This window comes from Trachurus trachurus, assembly GCF_905171665.1.
Source record: "Trachurus trachurus genome assembly, chromosome: 20".
NCBI classification, from domain to species: Eukaryota; Metazoa; Chordata; class Actinopteri; order Carangiformes; family Carangidae; genus Trachurus; species Trachurus trachurus.
Window position 1 is genome coordinate 4,421,645 of NC_139911.1, and position 21,986 is coordinate 4,443,630.

The 21,986-nt window shown below is 42.1% G+C and overlaps 2 protein-coding genes across 2 annotated transcripts in view; both read right to left on the minus strand.

Annotated features, from left to right (window-relative positions):
* Positions 1-5,416: 5,416 nt before the first annotated feature.
* On the minus strand, positions 5,417-10,529 carry bambia (BMP and activin membrane-bound inhibitor homolog a). Its single transcript, XM_083995097.1, has 3 exons — positions 9,933-10,529; positions 7,881-8,183; positions 5,417-6,608 (listed from the first exon to the last, which is right to left on the minus strand). The coding sequence occupies exons 1-3, from the start codon at positions 10,006-10,008 to the stop codon at positions 6,193-6,195; spliced, it is 795 nt and encodes a 264-aa protein (XP_083851223.1). The 5' UTR covers positions 10,009-10,529; the 3' UTR covers positions 5,417-6,192.
* A 6,746-nt stretch (positions 10,530-17,275) lies between these two features.
* waca (WW domain containing adaptor with coiled-coil a) overlaps positions 17,276-21,986 on the minus strand; it is a 29,554-nt gene continuing 24,843 nt past the window's right edge. The window contains exons 10-13 of the mRNA XM_083995640.1: positions 20,650-20,774; positions 19,667-19,862; positions 18,941-19,068; positions 17,276-18,835 (exon numbers count right to left, since the gene is read on the minus strand). Of these exons, the coding sequence (XP_083851766.1) occupies positions 18,766-18,835; positions 18,941-19,068; positions 19,667-19,862; positions 20,650-20,774 (519 nt within the window). The 3' untranslated portion in view covers positions 17,276-18,765. The remainder of the gene's footprint in view (positions 18,836-18,940; positions 19,069-19,666; positions 19,863-20,649; positions 20,775-21,986) is intronic.

Sequence of the window (21,986 nt, forward strand, 5' to 3'; positions counted from 1 at the left end):
ACCCGACTCCCCTCCTAAAAAACAAACTGAGATCTGAATAAAACCATAAATAACTAATTAAAGAGGAGTTTATAAGAAAGATAAGAAGATATCAATCATATGTTGCGGTCACGAGTGCTGTGATTCACTCCAAGTCACTCTAAAACTGTAAAAAACAAAAAATAATACACTGATATTGCTTAAAATATTGCAAAAGAGTGTTTCATGTTTAACTTTATGCCTTTTGGAGATCATTTCATCTTCAACTGTTCACATTAACAGACATTTTTCCCAAACTTTTGCATGATGCCACTCACTGTAAGTACAAGGTTGTATAAGATTAAATGGACAGATGGATGAGTCATGTACAGCAGCACTCGGTCCTATTCATGTCATGTACAGTTGGTCAACGAGGGACTGTCCATCTCCTGTAAACGAGGGAGGGCCCATATTGTCTTGCCATCTGTCTTCAGGGGCCCTCAGCTGACAGACCGGGGGGCCAGTGGAGGACGAGGAGGAACCTGCACCTGACACTTCAGACAGCTGACAGCTCATCGGCCAGTGTGTGTGTGTGAGAGAGAGAGAGAGAGATACCTACAGGCCCGAGGATGTGAGTGTGAGTGTGTGAGATGTTTTGTTTAGACTTTTCATGCTGGAAATCCTTCGTTTAGGAACATAACAAAACTTCTTCTTCTTTTTTCTCTCTTTTTTTTTTTTTTTTTTGCTATTTACACACTCTGACATTTCGCTTGAAGAAGCCTGGGCCCTCCTGTAAACATTCCCAACATTAGTATTTTTCTTTTGGGGCAGATTTATATCTAAATGTTAACAACACGCTGGGGTAAATGTTTAGACGGGGGGTGGGGTGGGGTGGGGTGGGGAGGTAAATGAGGACACGCACTGCAGCCGTGGTTTTTATCCACTGGAAGGAAATGAAGTGGCTAAATATTTAGATCAGGTCTTATTCCAGCGGATGTCTGTCTGTCACCACAGACGATGATTTGTTTCTGCAGCCGAGCTGATTCGTCAATTACAAAATCCTCATTTTTGTGCGTGACGAGTCGTATTTATTTGCTGGAATGTGTCTATTTGTTTGTGGTTTGCAGACTTGGTAAACAGCCTTCAAGTATCACTGATATGATTTAGACCGTACTCCACACACACACACACACACACACACACATCGGAGGCCGTGACAGAAGCAGTGGAGCCGCACACTGTTTTCATTGTCAATTAATCTGCAATTGTTATTTACTGATGGTTTAATTGTTTAGTTTATAGATCAGTCAGACACACAGTTCCCAAGTCAGTGTCTCTGATTAGTTTATTTAGTCCGAATACACACAGACATGAAGTTGAAGGACTCGTCTCAGATGTTTCACATGGATCTGAAGTGTCCTTTATGATGTCATAAACGGGGGCGTGGCTTGAACTGACGCAGCCCAGCAGTGAAAACCTCAGAGCTGCAGCCGTCACGCTAAAGGGTGAGGAGCTAATACAAGGCTCTGACAGCAGAAATTTCTGTATAACGTGTTTTCGTCTTTACATAACTTTATACGACACATTGTCTCAACTATTCAGCATTATTTGAGACAAACTGAGGCTTTTATGATGATATGAAATTGAAAAACCCTAGACTTTGTGAGCTGCTTCTCTGAATCCGCCCCCTGACTCCCAGCTAATCCAAGAACTGTACTTGACCATCGAGACATACTGGTCTGTACAAAGAACAAGTAGGCTACGGCTCGCTATACGGTTCAGCATTTTGGCAAATTGGCCCATTGCCATAATCGCTATAGTTCTAGGAGTAGGTTTGTTACCTTTAATTGTCGGTGCAAGCTATTTTTAGAACGGCGGAGCAGAGCCGCGAGCTACTCAGAGCTACGCTACAGAGGCTCATGGGATTTCTTAGTTTCCCTCATCAAACTCATCAAATACACAATCCAACAACTCCACAACGCTCTGGTGGACAAGTTGTGACCTGCACATTCACCACGCTATGAGATAATAACAGAACGTTACCAGACAGAGTTGTTTTATACAGAGACTGCTTGCTGAAAAACTGCCACCGATTGGAACGCGCATCAGCGTTTTTGCATGAATTTACCTCCAAAACAACTCTGTTTCATAACGTTACGTTATTATCTCATAGCGTGGTGAATGTGCAGGTCACAACTTGTCCACCAGAGCTTGCACCGACAATTAAAGGTAACAAACCTACTACGAAAATTATATAGGGATTATGGCAATGGGCCAATTTACCAAAATGTTGAACTATCCCTTTAAGAGTTACACTTTTAAGAAACAGTTTATCTTCCCACCGATGGCTTCATTTGCTGTTGTAGGTCAAAGAGTGTTTAAAAGTTCTTTGTAGGGGCTTTAACATGTTTATAACAGTTTAACATGAGAGTCTATGGAGATTGACTCACTGTTGTAGACACACCCTAGTGGTCAGGAGTGGAACTGCAGCTTTTCGGGAAATAAAAAATAAATTTTCAGCATCTGAGGTTGACGATTGGAGAAAAGTTGTGTTTTTTTTTTGTCCATGATTTGATCAAAATTGTTCAGTCAGTTGAGTAATTGATTGATAAACTAACTGTATCAAACTGAACTGAGTGAAATGCATGTATGTGTGTGTGTGTTCAGCGAAGTGGGGAAAAAAAAGTGGAGCTGACGAAGGGAAGAAAACCAAGAAAAACATACAAGGCTTCAAAAAAGAAAAAAGTCCGGTTCCTCCTGCTATACCCTGGGAGGTGTGTGCATCCATTACTGTGCTCAGGTGTTAACAGGTTCCATGTGTGTTTACACTTCATATATTGTTTCACATGCTGCTGCCGTCACAGTGGGTACACGGCCTCTCTCCGGGCTGTTACTGGCTCTTTGTGAGGGTAGCGGCGGGGCAACACGGTGGCAGCTCCTTGCTTTTACATCACAGGGATGTAGTAAAACCCTGAGGGGGCTGTTAGGGTTGGTGGGGGGGGGGGGGGGGGGGGCATTTATACTTACAGGTACACTGCAAAAACTCAATCTTTCCAAGAATATCTGTCTTACTTCTAGTCAAAATGTCATTTCTAGTCAAAAAAATCTCATTATACCTAAAGTCATACAGTTATAGCTTGTTTTTAGACACTTTTTACTTATTTCAAGTATATTTTCATTTGAAATAAGTAGAAAAATCTGATAGTGGAGCAAGTTTCTCTTTCTTATTACAAGCACAAAAAAAAATTCCTTTCACTATCAGATTTTTCTACTTATTTCAAGTGGAAATTTGTTTGAAACAAGTGAAAATGATCTAAAAACAAGTTAATTTTTAGGTGATGAGTCTTATTTTAAGTGGAAAGAGATTAGTTTTGACGAGAAATAAGACAGATATTCTTGGAAAGATGATGAGTTTTTGCAGTGTGGATTTAAAAATACATTCTGCTTCAGTAAAAAAATCCTCTGGTGCTGGTGCTGGTGGTGGAAAAGGGGGGAGTTGGGGTGGGGGAGAGGGGGTTGCAGCTTCAAAACAAATTGGGTCTCTTTTGATGGAGGCTGTTGGACCACCTCATTAAATTTGCATGTGAATACAAACAACTTGACCGCCTAGTGCTGCACAAAATGGCCGATGCTAATGACCGTGCCGCCGGCCTTTTGTGGAGGCCGAAGGCTGCGACGGCCGGCTGGATGTTGGCTGGCTGCACACCCTGGTGTAGTAAAGTGTGTGTCTGTGTGTAGTGTGTGATTGTGTAAAGCTAAAAACAAACAACTTGTAGCTTGTTCTCGCTTTGCTGATGTCTTCACCTTCTCATGGTCACCTGACACCGCAGCGTTGAGCCAGCAGAGCAAAGCAGAGCAAAGCAAAGCGGAGCGGAGTGGAGTCGGGGCTAAAGCAAACAGCCGTCACATTAGGGCGGCCCGGGCAGAGGACATTGTTATGATTACCATGGTAATAGTCCTGTGGGGAGGCCATGAGCACGAGGGTGGGGGGTGTTAGGGGTGGGATGGGATGGGGTGGGGGGGTCGTAGGCCTCACTAATGCATGGCGCTGCCGTTAAGTGGTTAGCTGCTAATAGCGTTTTCCTGTGCTGCTAATGGAAAGACACGACGACGGTCACACACACACATGCATGCATGCACCCCTAAGTGAAGCTGAGCCTCGGATTTAAACTACTTATGGGATGTCTTACTCGTGGTTGCCGTGGCAATCGGACAGACTCGAGGCGGAGGGGGGGGGGGGGGTTAGGTAGGTTAGGGTGTGAACTTTTCAACCGTGTGTTGTCCCCATCTGTCCCGTCTCTTCTTCGTCTGGAAATGTAAATATTAAAAACCCGAGTTTAGAAACTTCTAGAAGGACCCGACAGAAACATAAAAACCAACCTCAGCTCCAAACAAACTGTCAGAAACACGAAGCAACAGAAACACTATATTATTCTGATGGATGTGACCCTTTAAGTTCTTCAATAGATGTTTTTTTTTTATCCTTTGAAGAGGTCGAATCACAGTGGGTCGTATACATTTTTAGTTTTATTTGGAGCAACTTTCTATTAAATAAAATCCATCAGTCTGGAGCAAAGACACAGTTTTGGCTGTTTAACCGCTTTCAATACAACTTTAAAATGTAATGTAGTGCCACAGAGAGATTTCAAAGGTGCCACTCTGGAGTTAGGGGAATTAACTCTTTAACAACATAGAAGAATAACCGAATATTGGTAATAAATATTTCTGTTTTTGAGGACAGATCACTCTCTGCTCTTTGCATGGTTCTATTTAACTGTGTTTTCCTTATGTTTATACGGATCTAAAGATCTGTGATCAATTAAAATCATATTCATTCAGTGTAAAATCTGAGTCTCACTGTTTAGAAGCGTCATATTATTGTTATTGCAGATCTAGTTGACCCACATCACCACACTGTGTTGAATCATACCCAAATTTAAATCAACAGCCCCATATATAAGTGTTTTTAGGATCAATTGCTGATGATGAAAGACAAATAGAGAGTAAAAAGTGAAGCTGCTGCAACTGGTATAGAGAAATTTGGTCTAAAACCACTTTACAGACTTGATAGGACATCGTTTAGTATCAAAGTGCTGAACACCAGAGAGACAGAGTTGAGAGGCGTTCACTGACATCAGAGAGTAGAAAATAATAATAATATGGGGTTTCTGCTTCCAGGATAAATCAAGAGAAGGTGATGTGAAGCCGAGGTCGAGTTCATCAACAACTGAGACGCACGCAGCAGCTCTACTGTAAAACAAGGCTGAGCTGGCAGGTCCACAACACACATACACAGAGTGTAAGCAGCACGCCAAGGCCACACAACGACCCTGCACTGTCAAACCAGGGCAACAGCCTCACAGGATTTTAACACTTTCTGTGCCACTGTGCTTTTTTTTTTTCCTCCACCATTTAGAAACAGTAAAAAAACCACAGAAGTGAATCGTGAAATAAATAAAAAGTCACTTTTAATGGAAGTTTTTTTTCTTTCACACTCACAATCAAGCTTATAGTCTGATCACAGAGAGATGTTGGACATTCACCCAGAACAAGACACACACACACAGTCACACATGCACACACAGTCACACATGCACGCACACACACACACACACCAGTCAGTTTTATCAGACAAAAATATATATATATTTAAAATCTTTACAATACGCTTGAATCAGGAACCGTACACAGAGGAGTGTGCACACCTACAGTCAAACACTGAATATTTTTTATCTCCTCAGACAAGTCCTCTCTTCTTGTTTTTTTGTTTTGTACCCTGGTGTCAGTGTAAAATTCTTGTTTTAAGCGAACAACAACTTTTTTTATGATTTTTTTTTTTCCTCTTTCTTTTTTCTTTTTTACAAATGTGCAAATAAGACAGATTTGGAATCCTTCAGCGCTCAGTGTCAACAAAAAGTCCAGGATCCTCAGGAGCAGCGACGGAGTCACGACGACGTCACTCCACCTCAGTCCTCCTGCCCTCTCCTCTCAAGCTTCACCACAGCTCCTTCGCTGCGTCGCCTTTCATTTTCAAGTAAAGTGCTCCTCTAGCGAAAAAAAAATACGAAAAAAAACACACGGTGTGAGATCAGTCTTGTATTTTTTCGCCACCGATCGACCGACATAAGCATCAACCCCAAAGAAGTCCCAGCGGACGACGAAGAGGATGGGAATGTCTCTTAAAGTTCAAAAAGGGGAGGCGACAGTCGTTTTTAAAAGTTTCGCGGCAGGAAGTCATACAAACTCCAGCTTCCCGTGGCCGCTGTACATCCCCCAGTGCACCAGAGACAGGATTTTATCGTTGCCGAGGTCGGCCTGTCGCATCTTGTCGCAGGTGAGGCAGCAGTTCTCGTGGCCCGTGACCGGCACCATGCACTCCAGGTCCAGCTTGGCCACGTGGCCCTTCTTGGTGTGGTGGCCGTGGAAGCTGTAGTGGAGCCGCGAGAGCATCTGCTGCCTCTGGTCCTGCAGCCGCTTGTTCTCGCTGCGCAGCATCCGCAGCGCCAGCATGATGAGCAGCACCAGGATGAGGCCGCCGGCGATGGGCACCGCGATCACCGCCGCCCTGAACCACACCTCCTTGGCCGAGGCCAGCTCCTGCACCCGGGTCACCAGGTTCCTGTTGTTGGCGTCCGGCTGAAACCGGCTGTCTGCACACAGAGAGAGACAATGATACGGTCAATTACATGCTCATATATTCACACTGCTCCACAGATTTAAAGCAGAAGTAAGCGATCCGGTCGTTTTGGCTAATGCTGCGTCGAGGCAGGCTTTTGAAACCGTAAATTACAGCTTCAAGTCATGACTTTGTAGCGTTCCAGGCAACCCACTCGTGTTTTTCCAACCTGTTTTACCTGTGAAAGTCACTATAACGGCCACTCGTAACTTCTGACCCGTGAACTTGTACCAGATCGAACTGGTACGACTTCACAGGTCGGAAAAACACGAGTTACGGGCTGCCTTGAACGCACCATAACCGCCCTCGTCCCTACGTCACCACATTCAGGCGCATCCCTTGGCTGCACACACAGCCCTTCATGCCGTTCTCTCTCCTCATTGGATACAACTTGTAGGATACGAGAAAAGTTTTCTCCTCGGCTCAGAGCAGAGCAGAGTGACTGACAGACCCGTGTTTCAGTCCAAACACTCTATGTAAGTGATTGCTGTCGGAAGATATAACTATTTAAGACTTATATTAACACAAAAATATTGCTTAATTCTGCTTTAATCTATTACAGAGGAAAAAAGTTTCAGCTTTTTGACAGTTGGAGGAGCTGCTTCTGCTCCGCTGTGGTGACGTCAGCGCCCACAGAGAGAGAAAACAAGACAGACGAGAGCGAGGAAGTGAGAAAAGGGCAGCGGGGCTAAAAAACAAATGAGTCACCTTGTCCTGACCTGAGAGCCAGAAATTAATTTGAGCTAATAAACTGTTCTCTCTGCTCTGCTCTGGTCGGGGTCACTACCAAAAAAAAAATCCCCTCAGGACTCTCCGACTCGCCGTCCTTTCATAAGCCTCCAGGACGCTGGTTCTGCCCAACATGCAGCAGCCATGTCGGGGAATATTCACTCTCTACACGGCACATACCTACTCAGCTGGAAAATTACATGGTGCACAGCATAAAAAAAAAAGGATATATCTGATCTCTTTCCAAGTGCTTAAGGTAAACTGGCTGCTCCCGGAGCTGGAGCCCATTAAAAGTAAGGTGGCCTGTACGTTCATAAACAGCAAAGTGTTTGAAGAGCCCTACAGCTTGATATGTTGCTCCTGGAAAGAGGGGGAAAAAATGTGACTATTTGCTAAAGAGGGATCGTAAACCCCTCGACTAAAAAGTGAATGTCATATTTCAGCCGCAGTGAAAAAGCAAAACATCCCGACAGCCGCTCATTCAACATTCGACAACAGCTTCCTCCTCCTTTTTTACCTGTGGAGTCCCTGGTGTGCGCCAGGTCGTGCAGGCCTCTGTAGTTGCACATGTCCTCGTGGCAGCACTCCAGCGTCGTGGCCGAGGCGCCGCTGAGGACGTCCGCCGCCGCCTTCGTACTGCTGCTGCTGCTGCTGCTACAGACGTCCACGGCGTTGGCGATGGGGTCTAAACACCCGTGCGTGAGGGGCGAGTTTGAGTTGAACGGGTCCAGGACCTTGGTGAAGCAGGCGTTCAGTTCTGATTTGCACATGTATCCAGTGGCCACACAGTGCGGAGCGTCACAGTAACACCTTATTTCTCCTGGAAACGTGTCAAAACAAAAAGAGATGGGGTTAGAAAAGCGAGAAAAGGAAAGAAAAAGTCACATTTTAATGCATATTTTGATGCAACATGAGCTGAGGAGGTTTGAATCCGGCGATGACGGTCCCTGAAAGCCCCACGTAAGGGTTCAACTAAAGGTTAATAACTCCTGATCGCTGTTTGGATGTTTTTAAGTGGTTTTTGAGAAAATATTTAACAACAAAAACGACTCCTCTGATGTTTTTCAGACTCGGGGCAGCGTGCGCCCCCCTCACCCGGGCAATAAACATCCCAGGTAACTTTACAGACCTCACGGGAAATATTTTCACTTTTCGCACTAATCCGGTCACTGTGTGTGTCGTCATTTTAGGAGTTTCTCTCATGCAAAATGTTTTAAAACAGGAACTGTGTAGCTCATGATTAGTGGGTTTGTTTGCCAAAGTCAATTTCTTTCAACCCAAATGGAAACTCGCAAATAAGGGAGGGGAGGTGGTGGTGGTGGTGGGGGCCCGGAGCGCGGCGCAGGAGTCTCCTTTCACCCCCGGTTTGCACGCAAAGCTTTACTTGTGGTCAGGAGAGCCTGGGGGCGGAGGAGGAGGAGAGAGAGAGGGGGGTGTCCACCGAGGTCCCGTCTAAAAAGGCTTCCAGCAACCTTATCATTAGAGCCGCCTGCACTTAGACAGGCCCACTCATTACTTCATCCATGGCCTGTTTTTAAAATTAAACATTTAAAAATATCTGCAGAGAACTTGTATTTATGGTTTTCTCTTCAGTCTCGGTACTTTAAACGTGAATGCTTTGTCTCTTTTGAACATAAACTGCAAGAGTTTCTTTCTATGCTTTCCACTTCTCTGGTGACTGTTTTGCATGAAAACAAGTTAAACTACCTAAGTTAAAGTTCTTTTTTTAGCTCCAGAAAGTGTGTTTTTTCTTCCATTTCCTGCATTAAAAATGAAAAAACACTGAAAGGGGGGGAAACTACAGCAGAGTTTCTCAGTGGTGGCTGCTCTTTGAACGCACCAGCTCTCGGTGTGCAGGGGCACATTCATCAGATCAGTGTTTTCCCTGTGAATGATTGGAGCAGCAGGGCCCGGGCAGGTCATTTGGAGAATATTTCATTAGAAAGGAGAGGCCCCTTTGTGGGCGCTGAGGTGGTGGTGGTGGTGGGGAGGGATGGATGGATAGATGGATGAAGAAGGGAGGGGGGCAGAGAAACAGGCCAAGCACTGAGGCTTTTTTTCTTTTTTTTGTGAGTCCCGGCTCAGTATGAATGGCAGCTTCAAAACTGAGTTAAACATGAGTTTAGTGAAGTGAAACATGGCAGGGTTTGAGTGCTGAGTGTGTAATGGGCTATTAATAACAATAATTCAATAAGCTTTGATGTTTAAGTTGAAGTTTTTTACTAGAAAAAGACAAAAAAGTGGGATTATTGTAGTTTGCATTACGGATTTAAATAAAAGTATATAGGAAATGTCAATTCAGTAAGATTAGAGCCACAGTTTAGTCAATATTAGAAGTTCTCTGGTTTAGTGTATTCCCTTGTTTTTAAAGGGTAAATGCTGCATTCAAGTGTCGCTTAATTTGATTGTTTCTCCTAAAATGAATCCTGGCGTGAGTGAGGTTTAAGTCCGGTCTGGGTTTTTTTTTTATCGCTCTCACATATTGTTGATCGCTGATTTGAAGGAGCTAAAACAAACACCAAAGAGACCAAAGTCTACAAAAGTTACACAGATATAACGTTATATATACCTTTAGTGAGAAGAACAGCCATGGCGCAGAGCTCCAGTTGTAGCCAGATGGAAATGAAACTGGACTGTCGATCCATTTACAGCGAGTTATATCCAGTGGCAGAGGGCGAAAGAAGCCGGACGACACACACAACACACACTCACACACTGAAAAAAGGGGGGTTTACATGGAGCTACGGCGAGAAACGAGGCATTCCTGAGCCTGAGCCGAAACACGACAGCTCGAGTCGACAATCCAGACCGAAACACGTAGAAGTGGACGACGTTTCCTCTCCCGCATGGAGACAAGTTTAAAAAAGAAAAGAAAGAAAAAAGTTTGTTAAAAACGGTCCGACATTTTTTTTTTTTGGAGACGCGTAAACACAACGCAACTCCTCGTTTAACGTCCTCGGCTCGAGCCCCAACCGTTAAAAACAGGAAAAATGGGGAAAAAAGTAAAAAGTAAACTCCTTTGGAAGTTGATTTCACGGTGTCACTGTGGGTCCTCCTCTGTGTGTGTCTGTTCCCTGTTGTTGTTCCGCCGCCGGTCACCGTGAAGCATCACTCACTTTGTATTCCCGGTAACTGTTAACGGAGAAAAAGCGACGACTTCGCAGAGAGAGACCAACCGCTCACAGGCTCCGCGAGACCCGAGCGTTAGCTGAAGAAATAGCTGCGGTCCGTCACAGCCCCGCCCCCCCTGCGCTCTGATTGGTCAGAACTGCCCCCTTGCGCTCTGATTGGCCAGAACCCGGGCGCGCGAAGCTGGGCAGAATTACGTAACGACGGCGTATCCGGTATGGCTTTTCAAAATAAAATAAAAAAAACCCCCAGTATTTAGTAAGTACATTTAAAATACTAAATAAAATTGCCGCATTCAAAACTAAATAAATGTAAAAATGAAAATAGATAAAAATGGAATAACAGGCAAAGTAATCCAGCAACATTATCTGTGATGTTTTGCATAAAATAATAATAAATAAAAGACATTGAATAGGAAATAAAATTTGTTTCTAACGCTTGAAAAGCACAATAATCTACTAGATACAGATGGAGCACTTACTAGTTTATTGATGGCAGGTTAATATTATCATTTATAGCATTTATTGTAGGTCTTTTTGACCTGTGCTGTGTTTTTCCGGTGTAATTTTGTGTGTGTGTCAATCTCTAACTTGATGGTTCGGGTCAAACCTATCAGTCCATTCACCCTCCTTCATTTCCATAATACCATATTCCATATGTCATTATGGGATGCCATTGGTCCTGGAGACGGTCAGTCCACCGCGGGTTACTTCGCTGACCAACTGATGCAGTGTTTAACAAAGAAATAAACTCTTAGGCTATTTGTAGGTATTATTTAATATGTGGGGAAGATGTTTTATATTCTATATATTCAAATAAACTGAACCAACTTAACAGGAATGAAACTATAGGCTATAGGCTATGTAAGTTTTAATGACATAATGGGCTAATTATAGGGATAGCCTATATGATGCAATGATTTAACTACATAGCCTAATGAAATACAGGTCTATGTATGTAGTCACACCAGGATCAATAATGGGGCTATATTTTTATATAAGTGAGGCCAGCAGCAGCAGCAGCAGCAGCAGCAGATAGTCTACCTGCAGTATCGCCCTGCCGGCAGCCTGGGTGACGCCGGCGCTGAGCAGCTTTCCTCCGGGCAACAGACTCTGCTGCTGCCGCGGGGTGGAGCGGAGGACAGCCGCTCTCAGAAATTAGCAAACCCTGGCGCCACTGAGACGACACACACACACACACACACACGCATGCACACACACACACAGATCCTACTGCACGCGCCCAGACACAATTGCCCTTTAAACTGCAATGCAAAACACGTGCGCGCGCGCGATCTGTATCAGCGCCAACTGCCTTCTTCTTCTGCAGAATAAGGATAAAAAGACACGAATGCATCAACATGTGACAGCACATTTGATTTGTTTTATATAATTAGTTTTATATAATTATTTTGTATTGTCATCATTATTATTTATTATTATTAATCACATTTTATTATCGTGAGAAACAACTTGTGTGAGAAAAAAAAAGTCCAGAAAGTGTCAGTTAGTGCAGTAATATGATGTCCTGAGGCTGTGTGTGTGTGTGTGTGTGTGTGTGTGTGTGTGTGTGAGTGTGAGAGAGAGAGAGAGAGAGAGAGAGAGAGAGCTCCACGTTTGCAGCAGGACGAGAGGACGCAGCTTCAGGGGAGACACACACACACACACACACACACACACACACACACACACACACACACACACACACACACACACATAGAGAGAAATGCACTCGCTGTAATTACGGTGATTACACGGAGGCGCCATGGAGTTGAACAGCGGCATCACTGCACTGATCTACACCGGTGACGTCATAATAATGATAATACTAATAGGCCTAAATGATAACGATAATATTAATAATAATTTGCAGTTTTTATTGATCAGCTGCTGTATTCATGAGGTTTTTTTTTTTTTTTTTTTTTTTAAATAGGCTACACGTGACATGGAGTTTAAGTTTACTGTGTGGTGAAATATCAGAAATGTCCCTTTAATGACCTGCATCTCCAACCTGTGCAGGTATCTGGTTAAAGATCAACACCTGGTGGTGGAAACCGGTACTGCAGTCTATTTACAGAAGAACTTCTTAAAAAAAAAAAAGAAGGGTCACAGGGTCACTCCATTCATAATAATATTATTATTATTACTAATGATAATAATAATAATAATAATAATAATAATAATAATAATAATAACTTTATAAATGTAGCATCTAAACTTTACAATGAAAGTCAAATGTGGGACAGAGACAGAGACAATTTGCATCCATTTACATAAGAGCAATTAGTGGGATCAGCATGTAAACACACACACACACACACACACACACACACACACGCAGTGTGCTAACAAACAAACAGGCATCCAGGATGTGGAGAGACTTTTAATCCCCTGCGTCACGTCACATCCCATAATGCCACAGTATGTAGCTACAGTACTTCCTCCTGAGGCTGATTATTGATCAATAGGTAACAGGTCGAGTAGCTACCTGCTCCCAGACTGGGAATCATAGGGAATCAAACCTGCATGTGTGTGTGTGTGTGTTTCCATGCTGGGAGCACGAACGTCGACAAGCTCTCAGCTCAGAGGGGAGGTGTGTGTGTGTGTGTGTGTGTGTGTGTGTGTGTGTGTGTGTGTGTGTGTGTGTGTGTGTGTGTGTGTGTGTGTGTGTGTGTGTGTGCGTGTGTGTGTGTGTGTGTGTGGGAGAGAGGGGGGGGGGGGGGGGGGGGGGGTCAGTCAGTGTGTGAGTGGCCTTTCAGGGAGTGATTACGACCCGCGGGGCGTCTGCTCTCACACATTAGGAGACGTTTGTTTGTAGGTGTGACCTGCTGCAGACAGAGGAGACGTTGCTTAACAAAGGGATTCAAAGTGCTGAGAGGACGAAGAGGAGGACGAGGACGAGGACGTAGAGAGATAGAGAGAGAGAGGGTGGAGGTGGAGGTGAAGTCTACCTGAGATAAGAGGACATGAAAATCTACTTTCAACCTCCCACAGCTGCAAGAAAAAAAGAAAAAAACCACAACAAGAAGAAGAAGTCCAAAGTGAAACTGAACCTGAACCTCCTCAATCTGAACATCTGACCTTCCCAACATGGCGCCGGTCCGTGACACCCGGGGGTCAGACTTCCTGCTCCGACACCTCGCCTCTCTCCCTCTCTTTCCCTCTCCCTCTCTCCGTCTCTTTGATGTGAACCATATCAAGGCCTGAGGAAGAAGCAGACGTCTCCATCCTCTCTCTCTCTGTCTCTCTCTCTCTCTGTGTGTGTGTGATCCACTTTATTCTCCTCCAGATACTCGCTAGTCGCTGCTGCTAAAAATTCTCCACATCAGCTTTGATCTCTGAGCTGCAGGAATTCACGCAGACTTTATCTGGACAGGAAACTGACGACATCCACCTTTGTTTCTCCTGCTCAGATTTAATCCATTAGCTTCTGTTGTTCTGTCTCGCCCCCTCAGACACACACAGAGACACACACACACACACACACACACACACACACACACACACACACACACACACACACACACACACCGACAAACACAGAGACTTTGTAGATAATCAGTGTTTGATCATCACGTCGATGATCAACATCTCGGTGGAATCTGACCTGGCGACAGTTTGGTTTTTATTCCTGCTCTGGTTCTCAAGATTTTTTGTTTCCTTTTTTTACATAATACAAAAAAAAAAAAAAAAAAAGTTATGTAATTTTGTCGACTGATTAAAAGATTTTGTGGCATAAATGTGCAGATGATGCACAAATACAAACTGTTTAAACGTGCACATTTGCATAAAGAGTGTGTGTGTGTGAGAGAGAGGAGGGGGGAAAGCTCTTACACACCCAGAAACCAAACTTACAAGATAAAATATACACGCGGTTGTTAAGAAAAAATAACATAGTAACAAGTGTTTATGTAACAGTTCAAGGTTAAAAAAAGAAAAATATTGTTTTGCTCTTTTAAACTCACATGTGAAATTATTGTACTCTGACTTGTTTCGATGCCTTTTTTCATTACAAATCTATGTGTGGCACAGAAATTATGAATAATTTACACTTTAAAGATTTTTAAATCCAAGATGCAACAAATAAAGTGTTCTATAATCACTACAAATGAAATAAATCAAACTATTTTAGGTGATAACAGAGCAGCAACAGTTTGTGTGTAGCCTGTGAAAATGTTAAATAATATAATATAAAATACTAATACTAATACAAAGTTGACTTACCAGTTTTTAGATGTGTTTCAACTATGAGATATTGTTAGAAACTTATTTAGTCTGTTCTCAGCTTCCCTACGTCACAGAATGGAAACACTGAGCAGCTGGCGCCACCTGACGGTCAGAGAGAGGAGCTGCAGGGAAACAACATAAAAACAGCTGCGTCCTATGAGATCATTTACAACTTAGATAATGAGACACTTTAATCACTGATGAGTTGTTAATAACATCACAACAGACTGAGCAGCTGCTGCTCTGCACTGAACACTTAGAGTTGCTATGTTTTGATGTAATTAATATGTTTTTTCTACTGTAAATATTAAATATTATAGGCTGAAGTCTGGAAGATAAATAAAGAATATGAATATAAGTACATTTATACTTTTTAAACTATAGTTTCTTATTTATTTTTGTGTTTGTTTAGATTTAGTTGCTTTGTATTTTTGTACTTTTACTCATTTGAGTACATACACCGTAGATCCATCTCTCAAACACTGCAACATTTCTTCTGTCATTGTGCTGCTGTGCTGTTTGAATGTTTATCTGAGACTTTTGCCTGAAGACTAAACCTGTAACTTTGTGCTTTAAATAATCAACCTGTTTGAACTGCATGAAGAATATTGATCATTTAAACTCTAAACTGATCCTAACATCTGTAAAATAAAGTATTAGGCTATAGTTTGTGTTTTACGTGCAGACTCTGTAAATAGGTAATTCAGAGAGAGCTACAACAGGAAATCAGTGAGGAAGGCTGGATAAAGATTTGTGCTCAGACAATTCATGGAGAGAGTTTCAATGGAAGATAGTTAACAGATGTTTTATAACACCTGAAACTATATAAGTTTATGTTGGAGGGGATCTGGTGAGAACATAGCAACTCACTTACATTTATTTTGGCAATGCCCATTGTTAGACAATTTGGGGCAATTTTTAATTCTGCGAACAAAACACTACAAGTTCAACTGACAGGATAAAACCATGTCATTCTCAACAGGAAAATGATTTACAGTGTATCCTATATATAGCCTACGTGCTGATGAATTGATTAAGAAAAAGATGCAAAGGGAATTTATAACCTTATATTTTTGATATATTGTTTTTCTTCTCTTTGTCTGTTTGGTGTTTTTGATGTTCCTTGTCTTTCCTTCTTAAAATATTCTAAATTTTGATTTTCTGCATTACTTTTTACACACACATAATCAAACTAATGCTGATTGTTTGTCTACTAAGACTACTTGTAAACTGAATTGTTCGAATGTTGTAAAAGTGGATGTAATTCAGCGCATTCAATTCACTTTTCTGGGGATTAAAAACCTCTTTTATTGTTTTGACAGCTCATCATCCACTCTTATGTAAGAAGCTGCTTACGTCCTCTACAACCATCTGATAACATTAATCTCCTGGAGTTCCCACAGTCAGAGCACCACCAGCAGGGGGCAGCACAGTCTCATCTTTGTTGTGTATTGTTTTTTTTTAAAGCATCCATTCTAAACCAAAATATCAAACACTAAAATAAAAAGTTAAAGGGACCAAAAGAGCCAGAGAAGAAGCACGTGGCCCTGGAGAGGCATATTTTATTTCATTTGTTGTCAATATACTTCAGGAAACAATATACAAAGCAATGATGTGGTCACCGTTACTGAATGTGTGGTGCAGCTCAGTTATAGACTCAATAGATAAGTAATGGTGGCAGAAAACAGGCCTTTGCAGCGTCGGACCCTGCTCTTCATGAGTGGAGGGGGGCAAAGGGAGGTGGGTCAAATAATAGAGATAGAGGGGGATGATGGGATGTGCTGGAGAAACAAGAACAACCCTGTGCACAACGACATCATGCCTGTTGAAGATCTCACTGTTGGTTTGTTTTTAAAAGAAAAAAGTAGTGAAGGAGGAGTTAAAGGGATAGTTCAACATTTTGGCAAATTGGCCCATTGCCATAATCCCTATAGTCATAGCAGTAAGTTCATTACCTTTATTTGTCGGTGCAAGCTATTTTTTAGAACGGCGGAGCAGAGCCGTGAGCTGCTCAGAGTTACGCTTACGGAGGCTAATGGGATTTCTTGGTTTCCCCTCATCAAACTCATCAAATACGCAATCCAACAACTCCACAACGCCCTGGTGGAGGGAAATACAGAGACTGCTTGCTGAAAAACTGTCCCTGAAGGCACCGCGCATCAGCGGTTTTCCATGAATTTCCCTCTAAAACAACTCTGTCTGGTAACGTTCTGTTATTATCTCATAGCGTGGTGAACGTGCAGGTCAAAACTTGTCCACCACAGCGTTTTGGAGTTGTTGGATTGTGTATTTGATGAGTTTGATGAGGGAAACCAAGAAATTCCATTACCGTAGCGTAGCTCTGAGCAGCTTGCGGCTCTGCCCTGCTCTTCCAAAAATAGCTTGCACTGACATTGAAAGGTAACCAACCTACTGCTATGATGACTATAGGGATTATAGCAATGGGCCAATTTGCCAAAATGTTGAACTCTCCCTTTAAGACTTTCAACAAGGCACTAGCGTCCGAACCAAAACAAAAAACAAAAAACCTTTACCGCTCCAATAAAATAACCAGTGCTCGCTTTTTTATATGTTTAATATGTTTATTACAATACATACAGTTCACATTTGACCTTGTGACCGCTCGTTTGCCCAGCACATCTGCCTCTAACCTCAACGCCCACCGCCGCCACAGCTGGGTGAAGACGCCGCTGCTGCTGCTGCTGCTGCTGCTGCTGAACCGGGTGCAGATGAGTGACTAAAGTTATAAATAAAACCTTTTTTTTTCTGTTTTTCTGTTTTGTTTTTCATTTTCTCTGCGTCTTAAAACTTCATTGTTGTTGTGTTGTTGGCGACTGTACAAAGGAATGAACCAGTGGAACAAAAACAAAAAAATAAGAATAAAAATAAGAATAAGAAGAACCGATGTGGAGGGTGTGTGTGTGAAGTGACTCAAGACTCAAGGAGGGAGGAAGAGGAAGGGTAAGAAGAAGTAGTAGTAATAATAAAAGTGGGAATGGTCCAAAGCAGCACGTCATCATCACATCTCTAATTTATTTATTCATTTATATATATTTTTTTGTTTCTTTTTCTCGTCTTTTTTCTTTAAATCACTCACTCCACCACACCACCAGGCACTGTTTTTTGTTTTTGTTATGTTTTCGCTTTTTCAGACTGGGAAACGCAGGGCCACCAGAAGCTGCAAAAAAACAAAAAAAGGAAGAAAAAAAAAAACAGAAAGAAAGAAAAAGAAATAGATCAGTGAACCAGGGGGTGAGGCGGCGGCGGCGGTGGCAGCGGTGAACAGCTCGGGATTCAGACGGTCGTTGCTTCAACCAAGATTATTATGAAGAAGAGGAAGAGAAAGAGGAGGAGGAACCACTTTGACACCAGTGTGTTTATGTTTTAATGTGAATAAAATGGCTTCGCTGCATTTGCACGCCATCGCACGCCGCTCACTCTCTGGTTCTCAGATCCACGAACGGACAAAATGAAGCTTTAAGTCTGCAGACGAGTTAACATGAAGGAGAGGCTAGGCTAATGAACGTAGCCGCCTAGGCGTTGATTAGTTTGGATGTCAAAAGCTTTTGATAGGCATGGCTTTCCATGGCTTCAATCTACAAAACATATTTACAACATAGATAATAACATCTACAAGAAATCTACATTTTTTTTCTCCGTTGAGGGTTTTTTACAAAACCTGTAAATCGCCCCGCCCCCTCCATCCCTCCCTCCCCGTGTTTTTTAATTCTCTGTCTCTCTTTCTCCCACAACAACGACAGCTCTCCGTGTTTCCCCACCTCTTGGTTTTTAACCCAGCCCAACGGTCCAAAGGCAAAACCCCGACTGCCGCTCCTGTGTGTGTGTGTGTTTGTGTCTGTATGTGTGTGTTTGTGTGTGTGTTAAGACTGGGCTCAAGAGGAACTGAACAACTGCAGCTTCCAACTATGTGCAATGGGTCTTTTCTTCTCAACCCCCTCCCCCCTTTTCTTTCTCTCTCTCTCTCTCCCCTCCCTCCCCCACCCCCCAACCAGAAAAACGCTCTCAACTCGCACAAACCAGAAGTTCTCAGACCATGAAGGAATTCTGATTCTTCAACTTTTCAAGTTCTTTGATTTGCTGTCTCAGAAACAGTATCCTGCGGACGGGAGAGAGGACAGGCGTTAGAGTTCACATCCATACAAACACGTCAACGATAAATGAACAAATATAGAAACAAATAGTACAATAGCAGTGTCGTTACCTCTGCTCACGCAACGTGGCTTGTATTTCACAGACTCTGACCAAAGACCGGAGGTTTTTGAGCTCGGTGCAGTTCTCCGACATACAGATGCTGCCCATGGTGTGAGCCTCTTCACGTAGCCTCGACGCCTTCAAGGTCAATTCATAAGAAACAACAATGAGATTTAATATGCAGAACCATTATAAACTATTATGGTTACACTTTATAATAACTGTGCACTCAATTAATCATTTATGAAGCATTCTTCCATCAACTTGATCTTTGTTATGATGCTTCATCTAACTAGTTTGATTATCTGCCCTTATAATTATTGCTGTTCATTTTATTTTCTTTATCTGTGTGACTGTACGAAGGAATATAAACTTATTCAATGTAAGTTCTGATATACACTTGAAATTTCCTAAGAAATACTGTTTAAAAAGAAAAAGATTCTTCCTCCTTTGATACTAATTTTTGCATTTTCCATCTCAGAACAAATGTTTTTTCTAACACAGTTTCAAACACATATTTTTCCTAATTTACTTATTTTTAAGAGTTATATCAAATGCTGCACATATTGAGAATATGCAAACCATTAATAACAACCAATAAGGACTCCTTGTACAGTACAACGTGGGTTTGATTTTCATAAAATAAACTTTTCTCGAAATAATCAGCAAGAATGCTTCGTGAATAATGAGTTAACAGTGTGTAGTTATTATGACATGTTGTAAATGAAGCACAGACCTGCTTCTCTGCGTGTTCGGCCGGCCAACCCTGCACGTGTTTGATAAGATTCTCATTGAAGTGGGCGGCGAGGGTGGGGGTGAAGGTGCAGGAGGGCCGGGCTGCGGAGGCGGAGGGGGGGGCGGAGGCAGAGTTGTGGGCGTTGCTGCTACTGGAGGCGACATGGTTGGGACCCGGGGAGGGACTCCTCTGACTGCTGCAACACATCAACACAGGAAGGAGGAGGAGGAGAAATGTGAAGAACATCCATAGATATGAATTCTGTATCTTGCAGAAAATGTTAATAATTAATAAGCTCTGCATTTGAAATAAAATCTTTGCATATCTTATGGTTTATGGGTGTGTAATTGTCTTGTTATCCATGTTATCATCACTACAGATGTGTATTAAGACATATTTAAAAAGCACCACATCAGCATTTTCAGCCAGTTTGTCTCTACGTGACTGTACAAATAAAGTTATGTTCACACAAATATTAACATGTTTATAATATTCCCAGATCCTCTTTGGGTTTGGAGAATGACCGACTTTGCTTTCTGGTGTTTTATCGACCAAACAACTCATTAAAAAAATCAATTGTCAGATGAGTCAATAATGAAAATGTTAATTAGATACATTTACAGTTGTGACACTTGTCAAGTAAAGGGTGAATCTTCACTAAATTAACACTCTGCCGCGTGTGAATTAACATTTTAATGAATGTTTTTCCCTTAAAATGTTCAATGTAAATACTTATTTGCTCCTTTTAGTAAATTATTGCACAAACAACTGCATGAAATCAATGAATGAATGAATGAATGAACTGTTGTTCCTTTAACGACCAGCAGATGGTGCCGACGTGCTGCTGAGGTGAACTACCCGTCCTGTTTAGATGTTTTTTTTGCCTCTCAAACCATCATTATGATCTAATTATCTATAAATAATCATCAATTTGCCTGTTTTTTGTCATGTTGTTGCATGTTGAGTTGTTGTGTGCGACCTACCCTTGGCGCTGCAGGGTGCGTGGCGAGGCCGTGGTGACGTCGTGACTGTGATGCTTATCGCTGGAGAGGGACTGCTGGGACGTGGGATGGGGATGAGACGCCTGCTTCACCGCTGGCGTGCTCACCTGAACGCATCACCAAGACACAGACATTAAAATCACATTTTCATCTGCAACGAAGCACCAAACGCTTCCGAAATCCATAGTTTCATGGCCGCATTATTCAAAAAAGCTCCACAAAACAACACTGTTTTTGTTGTTTTTGTCGTTTTTAAACTAAAAGGTGCATCCAACTCCATTTGCAATGATTTAATTTTTTTTTCATGTGCCTGATTGGAGACTTTGTAGTAAACCTTTATTTTACCAGGCAAGAATTGCTAAGAGTACATTCTTATTAAGGCAATGGCCTGGCCCTGGTACTTTGAGGCAACAATCTACTTCCACCCTGGAAACAGGAGCTATTCAGTAAGTTGCAATATGAGTAAATGTATGGAATAACCTTAATAAAGGATTAAAAACGTGCACATCGGTCACTACATTTAAAAAGATGTTTAAACCTAAGGTATTCAATGTAATGAATATAAGTATACGGTAAGTCAAGTATTCATTATACATTATTATCTTCAATTTTCACTGACAATTGAAAACCAAAATTCGACACAAGGGTAAATGCATTGATTACTAATTAGCAATGAATGTATTGACCTGTGTAATAAACTTGGTACTGCGATGGATAGTCCAGTCCATTGCTATGTACTGTGTGTGTGTGTGTGTGTGTGTGTGTGTGTGTATGTATATATAAAATATAATAATGTTTATAACTAGGGATGCACGATAATTTTTTTTTGAAACCGATACCTATAACTGATAATTTTCTACTTCCAAAGGCCAATACCAATAACATACCTGGAGATAAGAAAGACTAGCGAGGACCTAACATATCATGACATCAATACTATGAATAAAACCAAAAACTTTTCAAAAACCCTTCGAACATTTGCTAAAAGATATCAAACAAAACTTTTTGATATCTCAAATGATCATCTATTTAAATAAGGTGCATTACTTATTGATATAAAAATAAAGGCCTCTAGAACTGATGCAAATATTTTGCATGATTGCAAAAATAAGCTGCAGCTTCAGCCTACGCCTTTTCGGCCCAACTTGACACTAATCCAAATTGTTATGTTCTGTTGAATGGACGAATAAACTACTACTACTATACTACTTTAGACTCAAGTAATCCACACAAGGCTTCCTAACTAAAACGCTCTTAAAGTGAAATCTCAGTCGCTTCTTTCCTCCAGTGTGACTCAAGAGGAAATCTACTTCTGCTGA